At 40.4% G+C, this 27,991-nt stretch overlaps 1 protein-coding gene across 1 annotated transcript; it reads right to left on the reverse strand.

Annotated features, from left to right (window-relative positions):
- Nucleotides 1-4,128: 4,128 nt before the first annotated feature.
- LOC128942763 (sodium-dependent neutral amino acid transporter B(0)AT3-like) lies at nucleotides 4,129-27,987 on the reverse strand. Its single transcript, XM_054285445.1, has 12 exons — nucleotides 27,831-27,987; nucleotides 18,852-18,992; nucleotides 17,121-17,258; nucleotides 15,947-16,128; nucleotides 15,427-15,537; nucleotides 10,453-10,565; nucleotides 10,007-10,135; nucleotides 9,240-9,396; nucleotides 7,758-7,962; nucleotides 6,056-6,215; nucleotides 5,425-5,587; nucleotides 4,129-4,341 (listed from the first exon to the last, which is right to left on the reverse strand). The coding sequence occupies exons 1-12, from the start codon at nucleotides 27,985-27,987 to the stop codon at nucleotides 4,129-4,131; spliced, it is 1,869 nt and encodes a 622-aa protein (XP_054141420.1).
- Nucleotides 27,988-27,991: the final 4 nt, after the last annotated feature.

The following is a 27,991-nucleotide window of genomic DNA, read 5'->3' on the forward strand; positions in this document are numbered from 1 at the left end:
GCAGATAGTTTTGTTAATACCTTCCTGTTTGCGTTTTTTTGTTTGTGGGGTGTTTTTTTTGTAAATTCACAGGCTGTTTGAAGTAATTTATGTTCCATGATTCTTATCTTTGTGATGAAGGAATAATTAAACTATGTTTTGTACAAAACTATTAACTTTCTTGTTTCAATGAGTTGTCTTGAAGGGCTGTTTTTTTACTTCTCTGTGTTCCAGCCAATTTTGTAATAAATTGGCTGGTTAATTGCAATAACACATATTTGTTTCCAGGTCCTTTATTTTATAGTAATCTTTAATATGCTGGTTTATGTCACAAAAAGCAGTTACCTGCACAGGGCAAAATGCATTTCATGGCAAGATGTAGAGGCTAGAAATTTTATGCTTTGCAGATCACAAATAATATATGTCAAAATTTCACTGTCCAAGCTGATTGTTTGGTGTATGTTTTATTTATTTTGAATACTTAGTGATATTTTTAATACAGTGTTGTACAGAATGATGCTGGTGCATTTTATATACCTACAAAACAAAAGTTCTTGATTAGATAATATACCAAGTATATTGCTTTTCTGTTTGCATATCTTTGGCTCTCCAAAACCAAATTTTTCACAAGGACATATAGTGGTAGAAAAGGGAGAATGGCTTTAAACTGAGAGTTGGTTTGCATTCAATATAAGGAAGAAATTCTTTACTGTGATGGTGTTGAGTTGCTGAAAGAGGTTACCCAGAGAAGTCACGGTTGCCTCATCCCTGGCAAATCCCCACTACACAGGGACTGGTGGTTGTATTGCAGTATTGCAGTCTGTCCTTTAACATCATAACTCAGTTCAAAATGTACAGTCAGTCATACAGGTTTGGGTTTTTTCTGTCTGCAAAGTGGCACTCTTAAAATACATTTTTAAAAAGCCAAAAAGAGCAATTGTTCCTACTAGAGACGAAGAACAACACTCTTGCTCTCCAGCCAGCAGCTCAAACATTTAAATACCCCCATGCCCCTCAGTGGTCTGAGTGATAGTGGATGAGGGAGCACTATCAGGAACAACATTGCATAAGAGAGGCTTGGCAGTGCAGAAAGCTTTATTTCACGGGATCGTGTGGCAGGAAGAGACAGCAAGATGCACCAACATGAAGAAAGGAGGGAATGTAAACTTCACCAATGGCTTGGATTAGACCATCTTTCTCTGTGAGAATATAAACTTAGGATGTGGTCTCAGCTGAAGGTGTTATTTTATAAAAATGAAAACAGGGTAATGCTTGCAATTCTCCGAGCTGATGTTTAAGCCTTTCCCAACAATTACTGGCTGAGTCATCAGTTTTAAAGAGTAGCTGTTTGTAAACAGATACAACTACAGTGTAGAAATCACAAGAGAAGATTATTTCATTAAAAATGTCCTTCCCCCAAAAAGGCAAGGGAAAGTAAAGTGAAACTGGTATGTGTTTTCATAAGTGGAGAATTTGGAGATTTGAAGAAGAGCCGGCAGTCTGTACTGGAAACTTGAAGTTGCTGCTGTGGCTTATGTTAATTGGAAATAAAATACTATGGAATAGCTTAACCATGGCAGAGGCATACAGTTTTTTGCTCTAAAAATACATGTTTATAATGTTGGGGAGGTAGAAATTTTCCATAAAGCTATTCTGGCACAGAACTGTTCTAGAAGAAAGAGTGTGATCCATTGTGGTGGTAAAATATATTCTACTTAATTGGTAGCAAGGCAGTGCGTTAAACAGCAACTGCTGACAGGAAACGTTTGGGTAGAGTGAATAACTTGAATCTAGAAATATTAAATGAATTACCTTAGGAGCGTTCTGAATCTGTAATGTGGATTTTCAACAATCATTGTACAGCTGGGAAAATTTCAAAATCTTTGAGAGTTGCGGTGAGGGTTAAGGTCTCAGTATTTGAGAAGGTAAGTAGAGGGATTGAGAGCTAAACCACTGAAGGTAACTCCCTCGCTGCAGCATTGCAAACCACTCAGGAAGTTGAGCTTGCTGGAGGCTTTAAATGGAGTGGGGGAGAAATAGGGCTGAACATTGTTTTTAGTGTGTTTACAGAGCTGTAAGGAAGGAATTTGACAGAAGCCCCTCTAGGGGAGATCAGAGTATCTGGGATGCTTCCGTCAAGCAAGTCCTTCTCTCCACTATTGCCTTTTGGGAAGGAAATATGGACTGGGAATCTCAGGTTGAGGTAGGTGTCAAATTTCACAATGTAGGAAACTCCTCTCTGTTCCAGAAGGATTGTGCTTTTCTTTCTGCAGCTGTTTATTGTATTATGATAATTTGGATGTGTCCTCATTTATAGGGCTGTTCCAATGCTCCTTCTGAGGCTTTTTCCTTTAATAGGCAATTTATCTCCTTGCTTTAGGGCTGTGGATTCTGGCTAAGGCTGAACATCACCATAGCTGTGTTTGTGTCTTTTGCTGATTTACCCCCAAAGAACCCAGGTGGTTCTTGCAGCCTAGACAATTCTAGGAAAGTCTTGTCTGTTGGAACATTATGAATTCACAGCAGGGTATTAAAGCAATGAAGATTTGATGGAATATGGAGATAAAAGATTGGGAAAAGAGTGAGTGGAAGGTGTTTGCATACGCGTGCTCCCTCAAGTAACACTGTGGAGCTATTCAGGAGAAAAATGTACCTATAGGATATCATCTTATTGTTCATGAATAAGAAGGGGAACCTGTAGCACTAACTTTTTTGGAAAAGGCTACAGTTTTGGAATTTTGGTAGAGGTAACATCAGAAGTGCCCTGACAACAGAAAAGCAGTGTTCATGCAAGAGTTGCTCAACACATTTTTCTACATGCTTACTTGAGCTAAACAGTAACTTCAGCTTGTGTTTCCCAGCCATCATTTGTAGTTAGTGGAGCTGAAAATTGTCCTCCTCCAGAGTCCTGTCCTGGGTTGAACTGCATGTCTGGTGATCCATAAAGCCTTCCTTCTGCTGAATGGAAGGGACAGCTCAAAAGTCAAGTCTGGATACCGTGACAGTGACTCAAGATGGGTTTATAGATTTGAAAGTCTTTTAGATCTAGTTTAATTATTTTCTCAGCTTCTCTCTACATTAGTTGGATGTGTTTTTGTTTAAGAACAGAACTCTGACTACTTAAACCTGCTGCATATAGTTGCCTGTACGATTTTAATGAACATTTAGTGATGTGTAGTCAGAAACATGAATATAAAACATATGCTTTGGTTAGTTAAAAATTCTTATTTATGTATTTACAGCTTTATAACCTTCGTCCTTCCTCTTCCTTGACTCGGTTACTCAGCCTGAAGGCAATGTCATACTTTATTCTCACTTACTTTCTCCATATTTTTTCAGAGGCTGCGGATTCCTTAGGTATTGTGACTAGAGGAATCCTCATCTCCCAGCACTACAGAGTGGCAAGGATCTGCAGCCAAGTACAGGATATCCTGTTTTTCAGTAAACATTGATTTTGTTGTCATGTCCTGTAAGGTTGCAGCTCACTGAAAGGCTGCTATACATCTGCATTTTTGTTATGCTATTCAGCTATTGTGTTTAGTATGAGAAATAAAAGGGGGAAAAATGAGGATTTTTTTTTACAATATTTTCCACTACAATAAATTTTGGAATCTGCTAAGATATTTGTGCAGAATTAATTGCTCAAATTTACTTAACATTCTTTTATCTGCTGATACTTTATCTTTGCTCCTTGCAATGCTTGAGAATATGAAATAATCACAAAATGACTGCTGTTTAAGTGTGCATAGGGATTTACAAAAATTAGAGTGTATTGGTAAGGAGCAGTCCTTATTCTTAGAGGGGTCCCATTCTCCATCTCCTGGAGCAGCGGGGCAGGGCAGTGAATAAAGCTGTAGGTGCTTGTGTTCCAATTTATGTTGCTGATCCTTGGGAATAGACCAGTGTTTTAAAGGTGAAGAAAGACAGAAGCCAGCAACAATACTTAACAGGCTTTCTAAGTTCAAATTCTGGCTGGAGAGATACATGAAACTGTGAAATTGGTTGAAATTGGAGGAAACACAACAGCGCTGTGATTGCTGCAAGCATATGAACTATGTATCCCAGGTTGGTTGAATGATACTAAATGACAGCTAATAATGTGTAACAAAGGCTGTCTTATTTTTGCTTACAGACAGGTACAATGCATGTTTATTCTTTTGGATGAGAAAAGTTGCTGTTAGCCCCCTGACAGGAGGAGACTTCTGGTGGTACAAGGCTTGGCTCCTTGCTCCTGCGCTTTTGTTTGGCCAGGTGGAAGAGCGCTACCAGAGGTATACACACACAAGGAAGGGCAGCCAGCAGCACACAAATGGCCTGTACCCAACGTGGATAAACTTTCTCCTCTTTCATGGGGAAGCCTTCCTGTGGAGATAAAAAAGCAAGCGAAAGAAATAATTTGTAGGTACACTTAGATTTTGCTATGATTTCTATTTTTATTTTCTTACGCTGTTGTAGTAAGGATAGCAAGTTTTACCCTGTCTACAGTAGCAATCAGTGGCCATGTCCTCTGCAAACCCTTCTTGTGGGTCTGGAGTTATCTGTAAATGTTTTACACTTTCAAAGATGTATAGCTGGAATTGCAACACATTCCTAAGGATGCGGGGATTGCCCAAGGGTTATCAAATCTTCACCCTTTCTTGGTTAAACTATGTTCATTCCTGTTGTACTCAAAGCTTAACTGGTTTCAGCAATTACTGAGTATGTTCTTTGTCAAATAGGAAGTTGTATATCAGAGATTTTGAGGGAATGATGATAGAGCAATTCCTGCAAGTCTGTGGCTATGAGTTTTATTTGGGAAGATGGATACTTGATGGCATTTGGGGGAGACACTGCTGCTGTGTAATCCTCATATAGCTTAGGAACAGAATCAGTCTTCAAACCTCCACACAAGGATGTATTTGAGAGGGGTCAAAGAAGCTGCAGTTGATGTGAGACAGGGACATCCAGATGAAATGTTCTCAGTGTGGACATGTCTTTGTTGCTAAATTAACCAACACTGTACTCAGACCACTGCCTCCCTGTCTGCCTGTCTAAAATACACGCTCCTATATCCACCAGGGCCCCAGCGATACTGGTAGGTCTCACTGAGAAATGCCTTCATCCCTGACATCTGTTATGCAGCTCTAAAGCTCTGCTCAGGCATTTGTTCTACCTCTGAACCCCCTGTGGGTATGGAATGCCTGTGACATGTTCACTTCAACACTTCTGAGCATTACACACATCCATAAGAAATATGGAACATGGGATAAGCAGGACACCTCAAGAGGTGACAGGTTTTAGTATGTGTAACCTCTTTGCACACTTAAACCTCCTCATTCTGGGCACTACATGACTTCAAGCTATTTTCAATGGGTAAGCAGTAGAAAACAATAATATTAAAGGATCTTGTAAAGGAGGAAAATAGATAATTCTTCCTTTAAGTGCTGAAAATATTTGAGCACGTACATATTTAGGGTTCCAGGCTGTGTAGCTTGGTGACTTCTGCATCTGAAGAGTAACAAAGGCCATGAAGACAATTAGCAGGAGCAGAGGGCTAATAAACCTCCATGTGATCTGCCAGAAGAGACTGAGTTTTCTTCCGGTCATCCATTCCACATCTTCACTGAACCTTGTAAAAGAGGGCATGTTTATGATGATGTCAGAGCTAGAGTGGTAACAGTTTCCCTGTTTTATAGCTTCCTGTAAGTTGGAAACACAGAGCACAGCACTGTAAATCTTTTCTATTCCACACCATTCTTTAATAACACACTGCTTGCTTGAGTAAATAATAATATCATCCAAGTAGGTCTTTACTGAGCCATACCAGAGATGGATGACCAATTTACATTGTCAGTTAATTACCTGAGCACCTAGTGTAAGGTTTCTAAGCTTAAATAAATGATGATAATATTGCAGCAGTTCTGTAAACTATTCAGATATTTAACATAAAAAGACAAAATTGCCAAGGGAACAAACAGCATGCTAGGAAAATGTCTCGGTTACCAGCACCAAATCAAATCGTGTCAGGGTCAAGGTTACTGCAGCCTGAGCTACATTTATTTCTTAGAAGAAAAAATTACGTCTCTTTCCAACATACCTTTTAATTTTATAGATGTACACAACTCCAATCACTTCAAAAAAAGCGATGACTAAAAGAGGCACTGAAGCTGCATATCTGTCAAAAATGTCAATCCAGTAACTCCCTGAACCCAGTGTAAAACACAGAGCAATGAGGAAGCTAATTAGACATATTATGCCTGAAGAAAAAAAGATATCTTTGTTACTGGAGTACTGAACTTGGTAGGTTTATTTTTGTTCTTAATTGCTTTGTTCTTTTTCTAATAATTTTTATTCTCTCCCTCTCTGTGGAGTTACAACAAGCTCTTTTCTCCTTAGGGGAGCTAATATCACTTCCCAAACTCAATTTTCCTCTGTGTGTTGGCCAAGGGCACCACTGTTGAAGGAGGAATGCATTCTGTGACTCAGAGCATCCTTCAGTTGTTCATATTTCCTTCCATCAGACAGCCTGGGCTGTGCTGTGAGCCAGTGTTAATTTTTGACTGCTGTGGTGAGTTTCAGGTGCCACCTTGGAAGTGTAAGGACTCCCTGGATTTATGTCCCCTTTTCCTCAAAGAGCCCAGAGCTACAAATGTGTGTGTCCCTTATGTTCCAGCATGTGTCATTTGTGTTTCAGCACACTTCTGTACAGCCAGTTCCCCTTTAGTCAAGATTTAGATTTGAGGTAATTGAGAGAAAAAGTGAGAAGGAAAGGAGGGAATAAAGGTATTGCTGGGCATAGACATTGGCTGCAACTCTGTACCTCTTTCTAATGTGTTGCTAATTGCTTCTAACTCTGAGATGGCCTTTGGTTCAATTCTGTAAAATGTTGGCTCCAGACTTTTTAAAAATGTTTTAAAGTTCACAATTGGAAAATCAGTTTTACAATAATATTTTTAACTCATCAAGTTGGGAATGAATTTGTTTTTACATGAAAAATTTTAAAATTAGGGATACAATTTAGATACCATAGGAAGACTCTACAAAAGGCATAGCAGCAATATTTCCCATAAGAATTTAAAAGGGCACATTGCAGTAATATTAGTCTATTAGTTGCAATTGTCATAGATTTTTCTGGACCAATTTCATAGCAGGATCTCTCAGACTCATTGAGTCTGGTTCTTAAGGAGCAGGTTTTGTTCAATAACTATGGCTGGTTGAAAAGATTCCAATTTTGATGCCAGAACAGGATCACACACCTTCATTCCTCATTTTTCAAGTGGTAATTTTCTACTCTGACATGTTCACAGTAAATGTGAATCTGTAGCAGCATAAACCTGGGTGAAATAGGTGTGAATGACCTCTCTTACAGTGGTAAGTTCAAGTGCAGGTGGTTATGGCAAACTAGCTGATGTCACTGGGTGCCTTAAAGTGATTTGTATCAGTGCCAAAGGCTTAAGGGAGAAGGCAAGGCTCTTCCTGATGACAGTAACAGCTCAGAGTGGACTGGACTCCAGGAATAGCAATTTTACAAGCTTTCTCAGACTGGAACAGCTTAATTTGCAAACTAATTAAAAACCGGCCAAGGCACTATAATATTGTCACCTGACAGCTTCTGCCATAACTGCCACCTCATCTTTCTGCTTATCTTCTGCAAACACAATCCACTGCCCTTACTTACATTGTGACATTCAGCTAAATTAATGCTAAAAATTATTAATTCCTCTGTGATATTAATTAAGCAGTTAATAGTTTGTGCATCTGTAAGAAGTCACCTTCTTTGAACAAAGCAAATACCTTACCAGATAATAGCTCTTTAGGTGCTGATTTAGGTAGAATTTGAAGCTCTAGAAGAGGAGTGAAGACACCCTCAATGTTTCCAAACATGGAAGAAAGGCCCAAGCTGAACAACATGATGAAAAACAGGATGGCCCAGGCTTGGGAGCCTGGCATGAGGATGATAGCTTGAGTGAAAACAATGAAAGCCAAGCCAGTTCCTGAGACGCTCTGCAGCATTCACAAACAGATACAAATACACGTTACAATGTCATTTCTCATGCATAAAGTAATTGTAACACAGTGCTGTCCTTTTCTGGAGTCAAGGTTGCTGGTCACCCTGTGCCCTCTGTGGCAGCCAGCAGTTGAGAAAATGGGCAGTAGGGAGTTTAATTTTAAGTATTCTAAGGATATCTAGGCAATCACAGAGCAGAATTTTAGCTTACACAGAGAGATGGGTTCAGAGTAAAGTAAACTGGAGAGCTGTAATTGTAATAGAAATTGTTTTGCTAATACCATCCTAAATGTGCTTTTAAAAAATCTATGATGTAGTAGCTTCTGGAAAAAAAGAGGTGTAAATAAGAATATGATTATCTCTCTTAACACCAAGAGAATTTGTGAATCATTGGTCACAAAATCCCCTATACTGACCAAGGCAGAAAAGACTAATAGGGAAAAAGCCAATTTCAACCAAATTTCTTTTGGTGTAGTCTCCCAAGGACAAGGATATTGAAATCTAAACATTGTAAAATGCTAATGTTGCTTAATTTGGAAGTAAAATATTTCAAAATGTAAATCAGAAATGGATGCCATCAGAAGAAGTGAGACAAAAGAAGCTGACTTGTACCAGGGCTGGAATGTTGTCCTGGAATTTCTCCATCATGTGAGTAAAATAGCCTACTTTAGCATTACTGTATGTTAGGCCTGTTGTGCATTAGCGCACACTGACTGTGCCAAACAGCATCCCTGGAGCAAGTGCCATGAGGTAGGACAAGAAAACAGACAAGAAACATCTGTGTGTAGTGGTCGGGGAAATGTTACAGGAAGTTTGGAAAATAAGGAGAGGCTCATGATGTACTTTGGTGGTGAACAGTGTACATTGTAATGGATTTTTTGATACTTTCCTAAATACAGATCTAGGAAATTCCCATTCAGCATCCTTTTTCTATAATCTTTTGTCTAGATGTGTTCCCCCATTATGCTTATTTCTGCAAACTGAACAAGGACTGAATCTACTGTCCATGGTAGGCTTCTGGTAGGAGCACACTGGAAGATCAGTTTTGTGGTAATAATGTGTAGTTTTGTTTTCCATAACAGACAGGCATACATTCAGACTATCCTACAGCAGTATTGTTATTTCAAATGTTGAAAGATTGATTTGTTGCATGATTATGTGTAATATATCATTGCAGGTAGAACAGAGTACATGTACTTATAAGAAAAAGGAAGATACCAATCCTGCTACATAACTTTGTTTAAGGATTACCTGTTGTAAGCAGTTATGGTACCTGATCAAGAAATTCTTGAAGATCACAGCTTTTCAGTTTGAGTCCAGCAATTTTTCCTGGATATGATGAATTCAAAAAACTAATCCAGGATGTATAGTTCTGTCGCATGATGCTTTCTTCTGGAAGATCAAATTCATTGATGATATTGATAATGTTCCTGCCAGAGAAGCCAACATATTTAAACTTTAGTTTAAAAGTTTGCAGATGATGTGGCTGGAAATGCTATGCTGTCTATTCAGATGCTACTCCAAAGTCGTGTTTACTTTCTGTGCTGCTATTTACAATATAAAGGAAAATATTAATTGACAGCTTATATATAAAATAGTAGAAAATACTCAGACTATTTAACATTGTCTCAGACAGAAACTCTGAGTATTTTATGCAGATTCAGTCTCTAAAAGATTTTTATCAGGTCTCCAGACCATTTCTACTACTTGTGTTTAATAAGTTAATGAAATAAATTTCTAGTGAAATAGAAAAAGGAGGGGATTTTTACTACTTCTAATGCTATCCTGAGAGTAAGGTGCAAACCTTGATGCAGTACTTGAAATGGGTTGTTTTGCAATTTGTCTTTATTCTTACAAATTATCATCCTTGACTCAGTCCCATAGTACTTTATATTTTTACATTAAACTTCTCCATACAGATGTTCTTCTTTTCTAATGAAAATAAATTTTCTAAATACGTGTCTTTCAAATAACACATTATCACATTATATATTTAGGCACTGAAACCACAGTACAACTTTGGGAACACAGCTTTCTCACCTGTCCAAGCAGTCCCAGTAGGCTGTGGTTGCTTTAAACCCCAAAACAGAAAAGACTGGGATGGAAGCATAGAGGGATGTCATGCTGTTCACAATTGCTACTGTCACAGCATCCTTTTCACAGTCATTTCTAGAGATAGCATTCAAATAAGTTAAATGATTAGGCAGGTTTTCTTATCTGTGATGCAGTTATTTCTGCAAACTTTTTTTTAAAATTTCTTCTCTCCCTCCCTCCCCTTCCCCCTTCTGTTAGAAATTCTAGTGGAGAAAAAAAAATCTAGATTAGAAAGAAAATCTTTCTAATCTAGTTAGAAAATCTGTCTTATAGAATGACAGATACTTCTAAAGATCCATTAGAAAAATTAAGAAAAATATTTTTAAAATTTAAGAAATTGCACAAAATGCAGCAAGAATTCAGCCAGATAATAAAGGTGTGGTTCTACTCACTTTGCTGGATTGTAGCTCGCAAATGCAATAAGCCCTCCAAAAGCCAAAGAGAGAGAGAAGAAAATCTGTGTAGCTGCATCAAGCCACACACTGGGATTTTTCAAAGTGTTCAGCTGAAATAATTGGAAGAAATGCATGTATTAGGCTTAAATTGAAATTTCTTTTTCTCTTGCAGTTCTCATAGTTTACCTGTTCTTTCAATTCCGGAATTTTGAGCTGTGTTGCCATCTAAATACTATGAAAATGGGAATAGGTACTAAACAGGTCAGTAAAACAAGTGTTTTCAAGAGTATCATGGAGGCTATTTAAATGTGTGCAAGAATTGTAGAATCTTTTTTATTGTGCACTTTGTCTATCTGATGATAATGTGGTTCTAAGTGATAAACACTAGGAACACAATAGAGAAAATACATTTTTCCTCAATTAGTCTCTTTTTTTTTTTAATTCACGTACTTAAACTGCAGTTAAAGAATATTGTCTTCCTAAAACTCTATATACAAATACTAAACCTTCACTGTTTTAAGACAAAGTGATTCTGTAGCATCCCACATTTGCTTAAAAACTAATTTAATAGAAGTGACTAAAAGCACAAGCAGGCAAGAAGAGAACAGTTATTAAGAGTAGCATCTGCTGTTCAAAGTGCTGTGAAAACAGCAATAAAGATAGAAGGTCAGCATAGGTAATACAAGAAAAAAGGAGAAACCGACGATGAAATTTGTATTTTTTTGTAAGGGCAGTATGATACAGGAAGGTAAATGGAAAAGCAATGATTGGTGGATTACAGAGAACATTAAGCAGTTTTAAATAGCTTCACTAAGGAGTTTTGATGTTGAAATCGTTATAAAAGAAAGAGGTAGAACATGAGTAATGCACAAAATGTAAATGTGATCCAGGAATATTACTTTCTTGCAGAAACTACAAAGTGGTGTGTTATACCCTACTATGTGAATTGCTTTCTGATCCTTGATCATTATCAAGGACAGGGAATAGAAGAATGTTTTGCTGAGAATGTTTTAAAAGCCAGATAGCTCAAAAGTAATGCTGGGGCTGTAGACTATTTCACTTTGTTTTACAACAGTCTGAGTTAAATCTTCATCCCAGTAATGCAGGACAACTTGTGTGTTTTGTGTCTGTGTGCCTGTGCTTGTGATCCGAGCCCATGACTGGGAACATATGTAGGAGTGAGAGGTAAGTATGCCAAAAGACCCTTCCATAGCATTTTGGATTTCTCTGAAGCTGGCCTGAGCTTGAGGAGCAAGAACAATGGGTCCACCTTGGTGTGGATGGATCCAGGCAATGCCATTACTGCAGGTGCTCTCTCCTCAGGGAGCCCAGTGCTTTGACCACAGTAGAACTGTGTCACCTCTTGTACAACACAACACAGCCAGCAGATTCATGGAACCATTGCTGGCTGAAGTGATTCAGCAAAGGCAAACCCTTCTGGAGGTTTATTTTGAAAGACCACAGTCAAGCCCTCAAAGGCCAGAGTGCTCACTGCAGTGCAGAAACTTGGCACTCACGTGGCTCTGTGGCCTTCACACTTTGATTAAGTGCTGCCAAGTCAGTTGATGCTGACAAATGCGACTCCTAAAAGTCTGACTTTCTCACTGGGAACTTCGGCAAATGAGTCTGGAGGTAGTTTAGACTGGTACTAGGTGCAGTGCATTTATTGACTCCAAAAGATACTGATCAACCCCAAACTTGAAAAGATAATGGGCAGGCATGCGTGCCATGGCAATGTCATTATCTGGTCTTCAGCAAATTGTTGAAAGTTTTATTTTATATTTATATGGCATACAGGTTTTATAAGCATATGTTCAGAAGAAAAAAATGTGCTGATGCCAGAAACGTGGATGAAGATGTACGATAAGTGTTAATGAATAGTCCCCTGTTCATTCCCTGTAAGGAGGAAAGTAAATATAATTGCTCTCTCAAGAGTGGTAACATGTTTGGATTTTTGAATATATGAAGCACAGACAGAAACAGAATTAAAAATTACTGGGGTCCTTGTGATGTGTAATTTTGTGTAATTTTGTTGTAGAAACAGCTATTGGTTTTGTGAATAGCGGATTTGGGGGCCTTTGGGGGCCTGTGCTGCCTTTTTTTTTTTTTCTTTTTCTTTTTTTTTTTCTTTTTTTCTTTTTTTCTTTTTTTTTTTTTTTTTTTCTTTTTTTTGTAAAATAGCTGCTGAGTTCTAGGCACAGGCAATAGTTGCCCAACCAAGTTCTTGGAATTGTTCATTGCCAGAGAACCTCCAAATATTTACAATCTCTGAAGTTCTTTCAAATGTGAAAGAGACTGGAGAAGGAGACATTTGTATTCCTTAGGTGACACGGGTGTCCCCTGAAGCCGAACCATGCAGACTCTTGCTGATGCATGATGGAATCTTGTTTCATTGTTTCTGCTGCCTCTGGTTATTTATTTTGCAAAATCCTTTTCAAAAGTCTGTTCCAGCTCCTATGTGGCTTCATTGTTGTACATTTTCTGCTTTCCCCTCAGGTGTCACTTCAGGATACTTTTTTGTTTTCTTGGCAGCTTCATTTTCCAAGTAACCAAGAATTTTGAGAAGGTGAGTGAATCATCAGACTTCTCTATGTCTGAAAGTGAATGAAAAGAAGTATTCATTATTTATTCTGAAATTTAAGGTGCAAAGTGTGTCAGATGACAAAAGCTGATTATGAATTTTTGCATGAAAATAAAAACACAGCCTCACATAATTAAAATCCATATGCATGCTTTTATTATTTGTGGTACTTATTAACAAGAGCTAAAATACAAACTTGGAAAGTGAATAAACTTTAAAAAATTGTGGTTTAGAAAATAAATTAAGTTCAGTTATGTGGTTTTGATGTTGAAACTGGGTAAGATGGGACTTTTTGTGCTAGGTGTTACTTTCACAGGCTTTCACAAACAACAGTGAGGTGTCACAGTTATGAGATAATGGATGTAGCAGCTGTTACAGAGAAACTACAATTTCTGCTGCTCTGCAGAGTTGGAAAGAAGTTGGAAAATATTGCCTGCAATCAGGGAAGAATGTCAAGAAGGTTAGTTTTATGTATTTTAAAAGCAAGCTGAAACAGACAGTAGGTGATTTACTTCTTTAATTTGCTAAAACTTTTTCTGCAAAACGATGGGAAAAGAGGAAGAAAAAAGCACACATTTGAGAAATATGCTTTACAGTTTTGTAAACTGATGGGGTCTGGGTGGGCCAAGTAAATCTCTGCCTAACAGCCCTCCTGTACAACTCACTTTGAGGCATCCCCTGTGGAGAAGTGTAAAAGAAAAACCAGTGTTTGCTCATGGAGAGGGTGAGAATAGCCTAGCAGCAAAGGCAGTACTGGTACTGCAGTTGTGGGGTAAGGGGATGAAGAGAGAAGGGCAGTGTTGAAGCTGTGTGCTTACTGTGCTTTTGAAGACCTCAAAGTGCCACAACCCTGTGTAGTAATTGGAAGGTTGGTTTAACAAAGCCATCTGTCTTACACTAACTTTCTGTGCAATGGCAACACCGATAGCAGGTATCACTTACCAGCCTGTTCCACCAGCTTTTCCATATTTGTAGGTAAACACATCACTAAAACCATCTTCAGATGATTTTTCAAGGATGTCCCCAGGATCTGCTTCCTCAAACCAGCAAACCATCCAGGCTCTCTGCAGGTGAATTTTCATTCTGACTTCTGTTGCCAGTGTACAAATCCATCCGGCTCTTTTATGATGATCTGCTCCTCCTCAGCACTGCAATACCTCCAGGCTTTGTGAGCACACACAAATCTAGTTTCCTGCATTCAGTTCAGGATCATTGCAAACTAAATTCCAAAAATGCCTGAGCTGTTCCAGAGAAACCTGACAGCCTAGCTGAGACCAACTGATGACAGGCTGAGGCGTGTTTTGTTTGTGTTGTCAAAGCTGCTTTCTTCCCTAAGACATTGCACCAACCTCTTATAATCCTGTCTGGCCCTTCAAAAATGTAAGTGAATATCCTAATCTGTAAAAACCAAGCTTGTCCTTGAGCTCTGGCGGCATTTAGATGGGTGTCTGTGCCACTGGGCTTGTAGAAAGAGGGATAAAACAGTCTCATCTGAGCTTTCTCTTGCTCTTGTCCCTTTCCAGCCTGGCATGTAAAGTATCTCTGAACTTCTTGGCTTATGTTTTCTCTAATATCTGTGTTCTTGTTGTAGGAAAGGAAAGGAAAAATCCAGTGCTCCAGTGTTTGAAGCACTTCTGTGGCTGTGGAGGCAGCAGACGCTCGAGAAGGTGTCTGTGAGTGCTGCTGTTCCTACTCTACACCCACCACTTCAGGGAGCTTTTTAGCCATGAAGGCAGAGTTGTGAGGAGCCTCTAGTGGGTAGCAACCACTTAGTGGGACAGTTTGACTTTGCATTTGGGAATGCTGCCAAGGACAGTGTAGGAAAGGTGCTTCTGAAATGGGCAGCATGTGGAGGGATCTGGAACTCCTGTCCATATGAGAAGTTAAGAAAAATGGGAGAGGGGCTGTTCTCCAGCAATTCTGTCTTTTAGGAAGAGATATGGGGGAAGGGAGAAATACTGTGAAGAAGCAGGGGCAGGGGAAAATTACTTTAAACCTTCCAAAAAACCATCACTTTACAGTGTAAATTCTCAGTTGTTGTCTTTGTGAATTCTTAAAAGATTAAAGCTGTGTAAATTCTGTAGCAGTGGCAGGGAAACTCCATCTTTCTCATGCACTTGTGAAGTACATCAGTTTCACTTACACAGTAAAGACTGAGGCACCCATTACATTCTTAAACTTAATTTCCAGTATTTTCTGATAGGCTTACTACTGAACTGTTAAATTCTTTGCTGCTTATTTTCTTGTGAAAATATATTAAAATAATTAAGTCACTTCATCTCAGAAAAAGAGCTTAGCTGAGCTCTTGGATAGACATCTAAACCAGGAGTTGTTGGAAAATGGTATGAAATCTGAGGAGGAGTAAAAGGAAAATTAATAATAATACTTACATTAGGGGTGAAGAGGTAAATCAGACCTTCGGTGGCTCCTGGTAGAGTGAGTCCTTGAATAAGGAATATAGTCAGGACCAGATATGGAAATATTGCTGTGACATAAATTGCCTAAAGTAAGGAGGTCAGAAGACAGAGAGTTACTGGCAGTAAATTCAGTCAATTCTATTTAAATTATTGCAACATTTAATAATAATAATATTAGATCAGACAGCTACAGATGAATACAGCCATCTTTCAAATAAGCAGGGTGTACTTTTGTAGAATATATTTGTAACAAAATGGCTCTTAAAACTGTGTGCGGGAAGGCTGGTAGGGCAGAAGTGTTTGCAATGGAAAAAGAGAGAAGCATCATTTTAAGCCAGTTGTACTGCTGTTCTCAATTTGTTGGACAGGGAGCATACTGAATGGTGCCAGTGTGGTAAATGGGGTAAATGGGATTTTCCTTGTGGTAAAAACTGAGTGTCTGGAGGGCAGGATTTCAAACTGCAGCATAATCACTTCTCTACCCTTTCCATACCTTCCCTGTGGTTTCAATTCCTCGGATGGTGCAGAGATAGACAATTGCCCAGCAAGCTGCTAAGCACAAAATGAGCCACCACTGGAACGTGCCACTCTCAGCAATATCAGGTGTTATGTTCAAAGTTTTCCTGTACCAGAAATAATTTACTGCAGTGCTTTCATAACATTCTTCATTAAACCCTGAAAAAAAAAAAGTGGCTAGTGTCAGAATAAATTGTGGGCTGCAAAATCTGATACAGAGATGGACTTTCTGCACTTCTGTAATGTGCAGCAAGACAAACTCTCACAGCAGGCTGAGACTGACACTTATGTGAGACCCTTACCAGAACACCACCAGCATTTCACACAGGGGATAGCTTCCTGATTAGAAGCAATTTTGTACTCAGTGCAAGGTCAAATCTAAACTAATTGTAGTGAAAACAATGAATTTTTCTAGCTGTATAGCTACAAACTGGTGGAGCCAAAACAAACTTCAGGCACCTGAGAACACATCTAAGTCCAGGCTCCCCTGGCTGTCATGGCCCTGTGGTGGGGAAAGACCCAGGCATTGACCTCTTTGGTTTGAGTTTCCAGGCCTTCTGTGACCAGGAACTTCAGGCATCTGCATGCAGGGGAGTGGACATTCCCCAGCCAGGCTCTGTGCCTGAAGAAAAGGGAACTGGCAGCGTGGTGTATACCACAACCTTTGATGTCTATTTGTCTTCCTACTCTAGAACAGCCCTAAGGCCTCAAAAAAAAAGTTTAATTCCACTATGTTTTGTCTTTTTTCTTAGCCTTTTACTCAGGTGGTATTTTTTGCCGTGCCCTGGAACTTCTCTCTCATGCTCTGAGAAAAAACAGAAGCTGAAAAATAGTTTTAAAAACCTAAGAGCATTCTTCCTTGTCCTGCTTATGTACACTATCTGTCTTAATCTTAGTAAAGATTTTTGTAATGGATAACAGGACTTGTTCTTTATTTTGTTTCCCATTTTAAAGTCAAGCAAAAGGACTCATGGACTTTCTGGCTTTTCCTGTGAGGATGTTGAATTTGAGCAAGCCAGCATGACTCTTGTACCTTTTTAATAGCAATTCAAACCAGGACTTGTTCACAATTCAGGGCAAAATAAAGTGTGGTTTCTTGATTAGCCCAGAGTCTGATGTTTTTCTAGCAGTGCTCATGGAGGTGTACTTACCTGTTCTGTTTTCATTTAGAGGACAAACACTCCAAGGAAGAGGTTCTTGGAAGGAGTTTATGAAATACCACATCACCCAAGTTAAAACAGTGTTGTAGAATAAGCTCACCAGAATCGACACCATCCATGAACCAACTCCTACAGAAAGCACAAGATCTCACTTCAGAAAAGTTTTGGAAAAAGTTATCAGTCAGTCACTGCACTAGCTGTTTGAAGCTCTCATTTCCTAGTTTTTCAAGATTTTCTTCTCCATCCCCCTGACCTCATCCTGAGATTTTCCAATGAAAGATGGACATTGTGTGTCCTCAGTAGCCAAACACTGGTGCACAATCCCCCAGATCACCAGCCCTGCTCCAGGAATTCTGAGACTCTCTACTTACATAGAAGGTTAGGGTTGAAATCTTTGCTCTAGTATGTAGTCCATTGTTTTCTACAATACTGGACAACTGTAATTGCAGAGAACAAAAGAGACCAAAGTTCTATAGTGTCCTGTAGCTGCATGAGACTCTTGTCCCAAATCATGCACAGGTGCCCTAAATTGGGCACTTTTTTACTCCTGTGATGAGGAGGGGAGAATATCAACACCACTGTTTCTGCTTGCTTGCATTTTTGCAAGGGAGTATGAACATGACTGGTTGTAGGAGATGGGTTTAGCTGGAAGCACCACCTGCAGCTTGGTATTTCTTTCTTGTTGCCCTCTGGCCTTTAGATGACTCCTCTTATGCTCCCCTTTTCCTCCCACACAGCCCCACAGGCAGGGCCATCAGTGCCAAGCCCATTTCAGGCATCTGCTTAAAGCAGGTCATGATCCAGCAGAGCTGGCTGAAGCATGCAGGAGTTTCCCCTTGCCCTGCAGGCGCAAGAGTGTTATCTCAATTACCCAGGAGAGTCAATGCCTTAACCTCCTTCTGGTGGCCATTCTGGATCACTTTTTGCAGCCTAACAGTGGTGGACACAGGGCACCAGATGTGTTTTTTCAGATATTAAATAAGTAGAAAAGAGCTGGCAGTAGAGGACTGCGCACCAGTCTGATGCGCTATGCTGTGTGGATTGTCCCTCATGCCCAGCTGTGTTGATAAAGTTCTTTCAGCAACCCCACCCTCTTGTGGAGGGAAGCCTTCCCATGTGCTTTGGACTCATTAGGAGGTACCAGGATCCTTGATTTCCCATCTTTCTGTCCTTCCTCAAGTCTTCTATTTATGGACAGAGAAGACTGGGTCCTTGAGGGACTGTGAGGGAGCAGCAAGAAGCACTGTGGGCAGGCAGCTCTTGTTGAGCACCAGGGTATGGTTGGAATGGGGCAGTGTTGAGGAGCAGGGCCCATTTCATTATGCCCCCCCAAGAAAAGGTTTTTAGGTTTGCATTTGAGGCTCTTCAAATGATCCTGAAATGTGCCTGGAGTAATGTCTGGTGAGAGCAATACACAATTACAGAATCACAGAAGGGTTTGGGTTGGAAGGGACATTAAAGATTATTTAGTGCCACCCCCATGCCATGGATGGGGACATTTCAACTAGACCAGGTTGCTCAGAACCCCATCCAACATGACCGTGAATGTTTCTAGAGAAACCATCCCTAAATATCTCACCACCCTCATTACAAAATATTCCTTTTTAATCCTAACACTCATTTCTTTTTCTATCCTAAAACACATCAGGCACAGGTCTGTGGGAAGTGAGTGCTGGGTGGGAGCTGTCTGCAGTTCCTTGAGCTGGGACTGAAGGGACGTACCAATGCCTCCAAGGTAAGGAGAGATGGTGTTCCAGGCTCCAATGCTGCCTTTCCTCAGGCTCTGCCCAAGGGCCAGCTCGAGGTGTAGCAGTGGGATTCCTTCAAAGACAAGAGCGATGAAGTATGGGATCAGGAAAGCCCCTGAAAAGACATTTAAGTGTGATTAAGCCACATGATTTTTCTGCATCTCACTGAAATTACTGGTTTATAATTAATCTGCTTTATCAGCCTAACAAAGTCCTTGTAGGATGTGTTGAGAGAGGGATCATTGCTAGGGACACCTACAAGTAACATCTGTTGCTGGTAACTTTGGTAGTGAAGATGGAGGAGGAGGGACTGGGATGCTTAGTGCTGCAGGACACTTCCCTCAGGCATTGCTGCAGCCCATTATAGGTAATCTCACTATTTCATCCATTTCCCTTTCTTTTAAGCATCTTTTGTCCTCCTCATAAAGCACAGGGGTTTGCCTGTCCCCTGTTCCATCTGTTTTTCCTTCAGTGCATTACCTTGTTTCATTTCTAAGGGTTCTCAGGCCTGTGCTCCTCCATCCTGCTCTGGAAAAGCAGGATTATGTGCTGTATACCCCCCAGAGACCATGGTATTTTATTGCATGAAGCTCTGCTCAGACATCAGAGCCTCCAGCTCATGAAAAACTGGAAGCAAGGCTGAAGTTGTTGTCTGAGACATGTGAGCCATGAAACATCATTTCTTCCCAGTTTGTGTCCTTTACATTTGTCTGTTTTCCTCCAAACATCTCCCTTGGGCCAGAAGCAGCGTGTCCTGTTGGTTGCCTGTGGGCAGGGACCAGTCCTACCAACAGCCTGGCTGATTCCTGCTAGACTGTGTGCAATGCCTCTCTTCCCCCACCTTCCCCCACAAAGAACACACATTTGGGTCTCCCTTCTTTTGCACAGATGCTGTTTTCATGAGACAAGAAGTTTCTTCAGTGTGTTTGTACCACCTGCCCAAATGTCCAGTTAAATTTAAATGGTGGAATAGATTGAAGTTTATTGCCATGACCAACAGCCACTGTGACCACAAAGTCTCTTTTCTCCAGGGAGACAAAGACAGAAATTCTGCCTCAGCCACCTCCCCATCCTCCTACAAATGTGAACAGATTCTCTGTTCCTCACAGCTTTGTCAATAAACCTGTGCCTTGTTCTATAATTTCTGATTTGCCTCCAGACCTCATATCTAGGTCTGCTCAGCTCTGCCCTTCCAGCTCAGGAAACTTTCTTTATGCTCTGTCTTCGGCCCTGAGAGAGAGGTGGGGGAATGCACAAGGATTTCTGGTCTCCACCTGGAATGGCGCCTGGGTTCTGCAATCAGTGGCTATTTAGAAAGGCTGGGCAGATAAAATCTAATCTCTTGAGTTAGTGTTGTATTGCAATAACTTTGCTACCTCTTGTTACATGCTGCAATAAATCCCTACAGCACCCAGAGAAGGTGTGTTGTTGGATGGTTTAGCCTTTTATCAAGTTATGCGTAGAAACAAAAATCACAAAGCTCTTCTCAGCAAAGAACTGTTCATAAACTGCCAAACTTGGAAATAAATGTCTCACCTTAAGGTCTCTATTCTTGAAATGCTTTTAACTGGGAAGCAAATTTGAAAAACGAATCTCACAGTTAATTCCCAGTATGTTGAATCCTCAGTTTGAGGTCCCTTCAAGAAGAACCCAGTAACCTCTTGCCATACTTGGTCCTGTGGTCTGTTTCAAACCTGCTGCAGTATCCCTATCCACAGCACATCTGAGGATGCCTGCCCAGCCCTTCTGGCAGTCTCATGCCTTGGACTGTCTCCTGAGAAGAGCAAACTATTGAGGCAAGTGACCAGAGCAGTGCAGTATGGAGTGCTCTACTTCTTCATCCATCTGCCTGGTTCTCCACCAGCTCTGGGAGCAGCTGCAATCCATGCTGCAATCCCTGCTGAGCCCTCGCTAGCAGAGCACTCCATAAGAGACCAGCCTATCTCCCATATCATATCTCCTGGGAAATAACTGGGTAATAATTAGTGCAAATTGTTATCTCTCTCCCCTTTTCTGTTTGCTAGTTGAACCACTGGCAGCAGAGCGTGTTTAGACATTCTGCTGATAAAAGCATGTTTACTTTGTGCTGGCTTGTGTGTGTCTTCAGGCATATTTACAGAATGGCAAAACATCATGTCACATTTGGAAAAAAATACTGGTTTTCCATGAGAATTTTATGAAATAATCTGCTATCTGCAAATATGAAAATATGGCAAAGGAATGGTTTAAAAATAAATAGTTTATGAATCTAATCTTTCTCAAACCTAATTCAAGTAAATGGCTTCTAGTGTAAAGTAAGTTTTTAGTTATTCATTCCTTTGCATTACAATATTTTTAGTCAAAAAGAAAAGAGAAAAAGAACAGTCTGCTGAAGCACTTGAAGCTTACTCTTCCACAATAAAATCCCCCACCTATAGAAAAACATGGAGAAACATTAAGAGTAAGCTATCAGATACAGAATAGTAAGAACCCTCAAGCAATCTATAGTTGAGGGCTCTGATTAATAGATAGAGGACGATGTGCCAGAAGGTAAAAAATAACTACCCATTTTAAAAAATGCCACAAGAAATCTCATCATGAAGAAAGCAAGCAGAAAATCCAAGAAGCAGAGAACCTAAGACACAGCAGGTACCACAAACCAGAGCATTCAAACATAAGCACAGCAAAACCTCAGCAGAACCCATGTGATGTTAAGCCCAAGCACAGCAGAACTCTGTAGATTTCCATGTAGGCTTCCATGGAGGATGGGAAAAGGAAACTATAGCAGAAAAAATCATAAAGCACAAGCAACAAATTATCTTGTATCTGTACATTGTACCTACAAAAAAAAAAAAAGAGTTTAGGTTTTTTTTTTCTTCTGGAAAAGTGACAAAAGAAAATTATATAGCGGTGAAGCATTTTTAAATACTTTAAAAGCCTGGAGAAATGCCCATAAAAATAAAAAGTATTGCCAAAGCATGATTTAGTTGCATCCCTGGGGTGTGACTTAGGAAAATTTTAGTTTACAACATTCCTTCTGTCAGAAAGACCCTGAAGATTCATAAAGCATCGATCCTGCAAGTAGAAACACGTGGTGCTAAAGGAAGGTCAAGGGAAAAAAACCCCAAAACTCTTCAAAACTTGCAAGAGTCAAAAGTTATTTTGGAAGGAATCCTGCACAAGGATATCACAAAGCCATAGAACAATCCCCTGCACATGAGAAGGCACAGAAGGCTACAAAAGCTTTTTCAAATCAGGCTATCAAAAACTGCAACTACTGCACTACTGGTAAGCTGGGGTCATTTACAAGAGAGTCCCAAGTGTTGGGGTGCACCAGTGTGTAACAAGATTGCTGAAGGACCATTGGGGTGGGGACAGCTCCACAGCCACAGCAGTAGGAAAGGAAGGAGCAGGTACACTCAGATCCACAGAGGGTTTTAAAACCTGACCCCTCGATTGCAGTGCACAGGCAAGTCAGGTCAGGACAGCAACTGCCTGACCATATCCAGCAAAATTCACTCGAAGGGCACAACCTTTGTTGTATCACCTGCACGTGACAGTCTGGGGGAAAGCGCACGAGCCTCTAGGCAAGGCAGCCTGGGGAGAGCGGCCAGTGCTCCACGGGACAGAGAGACCAGGAGGCTCCGGAAGGAGTGCAGTCTAAAGCTGGCTCTCAGCAACCAGCAAAGCAGAGTGAAACAACCAAATTGGGGTTATCGCTTGGAAACAGAGACCAGCAGAATGGGCTAGTGGAAATGTAAAGCAGTTTGAAGCTTCAGCTGGGCAACCTCCAAATCTCCATGTACTAAGACCTGCAGAAATTGATGTGCCTCAGTGAGAAGCAGAGAAAAAGATCCAGTAGGTGTGCTTGATATTGGGTTACTAAGACTTCCTAAATGGAGAAATACTGATCAAAAATCAGGAAGGACTGATCCATGATTCAGTCTTTCATCTTGCACAGTGCCTGTGAATCAGCTAGCAGAAGAAAAGCAAGTGACTTCAAATGATGATTCAAAGACACAACAGCATTTGAAGTACCAGAACATGAGTAATACTTTTCCTTCAGATAGAGATTTGGGAGTAGAAAAAATAATTATAATAAAGACTCAAATGACCTGGGAAGTGGCAAAATAGTAGTTTTGAAGGAAATGCATCTGTAGGGTCTGAAAAATTCAGAAAGCACATCTCAATGTGATAAAATGCAGCAAGCATTCGGAGATCCACTTCATTAGTTCTGTTGGTACATAGGAGGAACGGGGATGGGTGCACTGTTCCAAAAGACTAAGAACTTAATGGCAAGATAGCTGAGATAATTTATGCAATTTTATGCAATAGGTGGGAGCTACTTGTTCAGATACAGAGAAAAAGATATTAGCTATTCAAAGGGGATTTTCAGACCTGTCCCATTCTCTCCATGGCAGTTCAGTGGCTAAGCAGTGTGGTATAGTCAACACAGCAAGGAATTTACATCAGATAGGAAAAAAAGCAACTTAATCACACTCAGCCCTCTCTCTAGAAAATAGCACTCCATGACCTCTTTTATGTCTTCTCACATGCCTCAATCCAGATGAAAAATATGAGCTACTCTAAGCATTGTATTTGTGCAGCATACTTATGATGGCACTGATAGAGCCTTGCAGGCCCCATTACACACCTTACTGACTGAAACTTGGCAGACTTGAATTTCCCACAAAAATGACAATATCTCCTTGAGAGACAGTGAAGGAGCCAAGGCCATATCCAGAAAACCAAAGGGGCAGTCAATGGCCATTTCAAATGAAGATGGGTAACACTCACAGAAAACTCTTAAAATAAGCTTGGCTAACTCCCCTGTGAAATGTGAAGGATGCAAGCAGGCAGCTTTCAAATACAAGCATGCACCAACCTGAGATATAAAGGGCAATCAAATATAATAAATTATGAAAGAATTGACTCCACATGTCACACACAGCTTTTCACCAAGGGTTTAGGCAGGATATGGCAATAAACCGGAAAATGAAGTTTGTTACTAGCTGTAATCCAATTTTTCTGTCAGACAGTGAATAGTTCTGCTCTTGCCAACATACTGTGTTTGTTTGGGCTGGTTTTGGGTTTTGCTTTTTTTTTTTCCTCCCCAGTATTTTTCAGTTATACAATTTGTTCCTCCTAGGTTTTGTTTTCTTTTTGAGGACACAGTGAACCAGGCATATCACAGCACGTTGTAGTTCAAATTTGAGCAAAAGGTCAAGTAGGCCACGGGTTAGGAAAGTCTGTAAATGGTTGTCCCAGAAGCAAACAGTTCTCCCTGTGTAGCATGACTGTAGTGTGTAGCAGTGTGGGGTTTAGATGGTGGTTGCTGCTACCTAGAGTAGTGTTTATGTGTATTTCATTTCCTAGAAAATAAATTTTAATTTGTATTTTATATGACAGATATTTTTCAGTAATTTTATAGGCTCAGGCACTATACACATTTTTAGTACCCATGGGTTAAGCAAGCATGTATATATATTATATATATATATATATATATATATATATATAAATATAAATATACACTACCTATAATCCAGAATAAACCACTGCAGTCAGTTCTAGCTAGAACTGAGTTGATTTCATTAAGTATGCTCAGATGGCTCCCTGTGTAAACATATGGATGTATGACTTGTTAGTGTCTCAGTTTTAAGTGACAAACTCTGTACTGGGCTGTTTAGAGAATTCTTTCCAATCCCAGTTGCCTGGGAACGTTTGTGTTTGTCTCTACCAACTGTGGCAAACAACCTTCATACCCATTAGTCATGGAAAGTAAATAGCTAACTTAACTCAGGCAATAAACCCAAATAATCAGTAACGGCAGCAGGTGATAAATGTCAGCAGAACTGATATTATATTAGATCTGAGTTATTGAGTAACACTAATGTGCAATGAATCGGGGCCAGAGGTCTGATGGGAACAGCTGACATGAGACAAACGTACAAGCACTTGTTTTCATCTCTTGTTTTTGAAAAGATGCAGAAACAATGATATCACCTGAAACGGCTGTAAAACTACCCCAGAAGCCATCCAGCCTTCAAGCATGTCTGTGCCATATCCATACCTGGCTTCTCCATGCTTGTGATTATGACTGCATGCAGAAAGCCATGGCACCTCTCAGGGCTCCCAGTTAAACACCGTGCTGCTGGTCTCTCCCATGTGCTCATCTTCACATGCACACACGCAGGATTCATGCTCCAGTACCCCTGAAAATCTGTTGGGCTTTTGCACCTGAGTTGTTTGCTTTCAAAAATGCAAACCCAAGCCATGTCACTGCTTTAAATCAACAGAAGAAAAATGCAGCTACCTTACACACAGATGTAAATGCAAGAGCTCTGTCTTCTCAGTGATCTTCATAACTCACTCAGCTTTTCCAATGCCAGCTTTCTATGCCAAATTATTCACAAACCTCACAGCATTCTGTTACAGAGTCCATCCTGCTATTGAGCTCTTTGAGCCCTTTGTTGAAGGGGCCAATAATGACCAAACACTGGCTGTCCATCCATACATTGACCTTAATTCAGCACTGTCTTGTGCCACTGTTGGTGGTGATGCAAAGTGGCTGTTTGCCATTAGTGAGTCTGGTGGCTCTTTTAAGCTGGTTTCTCACTGGCAGCATTACTACTCAGGAAGCAAAGGAGCAACTCAGCCCTTGCCCCTTCAGCTTTTCCCTGTTTTTACTCTCTTTAAACCTGCTCTACCCCCTGTCTTTTTTGTCCCTGCAAGTTCCTGTGGGAAATAATGGAGTTCTGGAGCTGGATGCACAAGCAAGCAGACTTTCTGAGCACTGCTAAGTCCATTAGACAGGTGACCTCCTTGCAGTCAGACTCATGCTTCTCCTGGGGCAGTGAGGACAGGGATGCAGGGGAGCCCAGAGGGGAGGATGGAGGGGAGAGATCAAACCTCAGGGGCAGCTGAGCTCTGCTGTCTTCTAAAGTGAGGCTGGGATCTGAAACACCACTGGCCACAGCTGGCCACAGGTAAACAACAGTTGGTGCTTCATAGGAAAGTGTGAGAGCCCTTTTATGGGCAGTAGAACAATATTTCATCTTAATCCCAACTTTGTACAAATTTTGTGCAGCGTCTTGCAGCTGGTGGCTCCAGAAGCTGCTCTGTGCAATGAAATGTGTGGAGGAGCTGCATCTTGCTATCATCCTGCCTGGGATTTTCAAACTTTCCACTGAGCACTTTGTGTTAATCATTCACTACATTATAAAAACATCACATTATGTTTGCTTTATTATGTTGTTTGTTAATCCTGAATGCTTTTCCCCTTGCTTTCCAAAATAGAAAGATCACCTGAGATGCTGTAGAGGATTTGACCTACGGCTCCTGCTCCATAAGAATATTTTCCTTGCAGGTCTCATGCCATATCTGCTGTGGGGATGTCTCTCTAAAGACGTTAATCATGTCTCATAAATGCCAGTATCATTAACTGAATTGACAGGTTTTTCCCCCAATAATTTCCATGGACAAATACAGAGAAAGAGTGTGTACTCCTGGCTTTCTGGCCACCCAGTGGTGGTACTTTCCTGCAGGAGTTTCACATTTTTAAAATAAATCATAGAAACCATCTAGTGTCCGGGGAGGAATCTTACCTACTGCTTCTTGTCTTATCTCCATTTTGTGTAACTCCCAGCTGTTGCATTTTCAGCCTTAAAAAGCTCCTTGCCACCAAAATAATTTCCATTTTCTTGTTTATAGGCTATGATAAACATACTCTTTAATTTTCAGTTTAATGACCTAAATAGATTGAATTCTGAAGCTGTTTATGTCACAGAAGTTTTCTAACCCTTGAATAATTGCTGGGACCTTTCTCTATTTTGTCTTTAAAAATTCTGTCTAATTTTTTAAGTTGACTTTAAAAAGTGGACTTTTAGAAAAAGCCAGAGACTCAGAAGTTGTCTTACCATAGGCAGCCATATCTCTGCCTACTTCCAAGTGTTCTGCTTACATGTGCCAAAGTTCTTTCTCTTGATACAACCTGCTATAGCTCATTCATTGAGCTACTTACCACAGTCCCTATCTAAGTGGCTACTTCTGTCTGAAACACCTTCCTTTACAGGCTACATCCATTCTTGGTTCCTTGGTTGATTGAAATAGAAGTAGTTCATCAATACAGACACCTCAGTAAAACAAACTTAGATGTGATAAAATTTTCTTTTACTTGACATTTTCTCCAGGTGTGAATTTTTGGTTTCTCCAATTAATTGAAAGATTCATTAACAATTAATACCGGGCTGAAACAATTTGCTCACTCTTCTTTAGACAGCTTACTGTGGCAGATTTCAAAATCTTCTGTGAAAGGTGAGTTACCAAGCGCTCTTTTCAGATCCATTTATATTTACCAAATTGTCTGCTTCCAAAGCAATTCTTTGTGGAACTGGTGCCCAGACACAGGCTTAGGCAGCTGTCCATGACACCTGGCAGGCTCCTGTTGCTGTTCCATCAGCTGAGCATTTTAAACAGCCTCACAGACAGCAAAAAGCACAATTTAGTTTCGTGCAGGGACAATTCCAGAGGATGACGTAGCTCCAAAGAGCACGGGTGGGGAATGGCTCCCTCACCATCCCAAAGGGAAGTCCAGTGGCCATTTGTCTGGGGGCCAGTTCCCTCAGGCCTCCCAAGGGCTTCTCATTTCTCCTTAAGGTAGCTAGCTGCAGGTTCAGTTTCCTGCTTCCATTGGGACCTCAATAGCAGTATAAAAACTTACTCGTAGATTTGTTCTATCATCAGTCAGGTCAGCATCAATCTGGTCTTCCTAATCAAACGTATAATTTTATAATTAAATATATTTCTATGGAAAAAGCTAATTAACAAGTGCAAGACATTAATGATAATCAGTATTTTTAAAAAAGGGATATAACTGATATAAATTATGTAATTTCCATGCCCATCAGAGGATTAGTATAGCTGCATGAGAACTGCAGTTCAGTATTTTGGCAAAGTCCCGTTCCCCTCTTACCGCCTCCGTGTATCTGACACAAGTATGGAAAGCGCCACACGTTCCCCAGGCCAACGGCAAATCCGATACAGCTCAAAATGTACTGGAACTTATTGTCCCACTTGGGTCTGCCATCTTCTTTGGGGGTTTCAGGTGTTGCTGATAAATCTTGTGGCATTATA

The sequence above is a fragment of the Melozone crissalis genome, unplaced genomic scaffold, assembly GCF_028551555.1.
Source record: "Melozone crissalis strain CALT ecotype California unplaced genomic scaffold, PUWL_Pcris_2 ptg000042l_1, whole genome shotgun sequence".
In the NCBI taxonomy this organism is placed as follows: domain Eukaryota; kingdom Metazoa; phylum Chordata; class Aves; order Passeriformes; family Passerellidae; genus Melozone; species Melozone crissalis.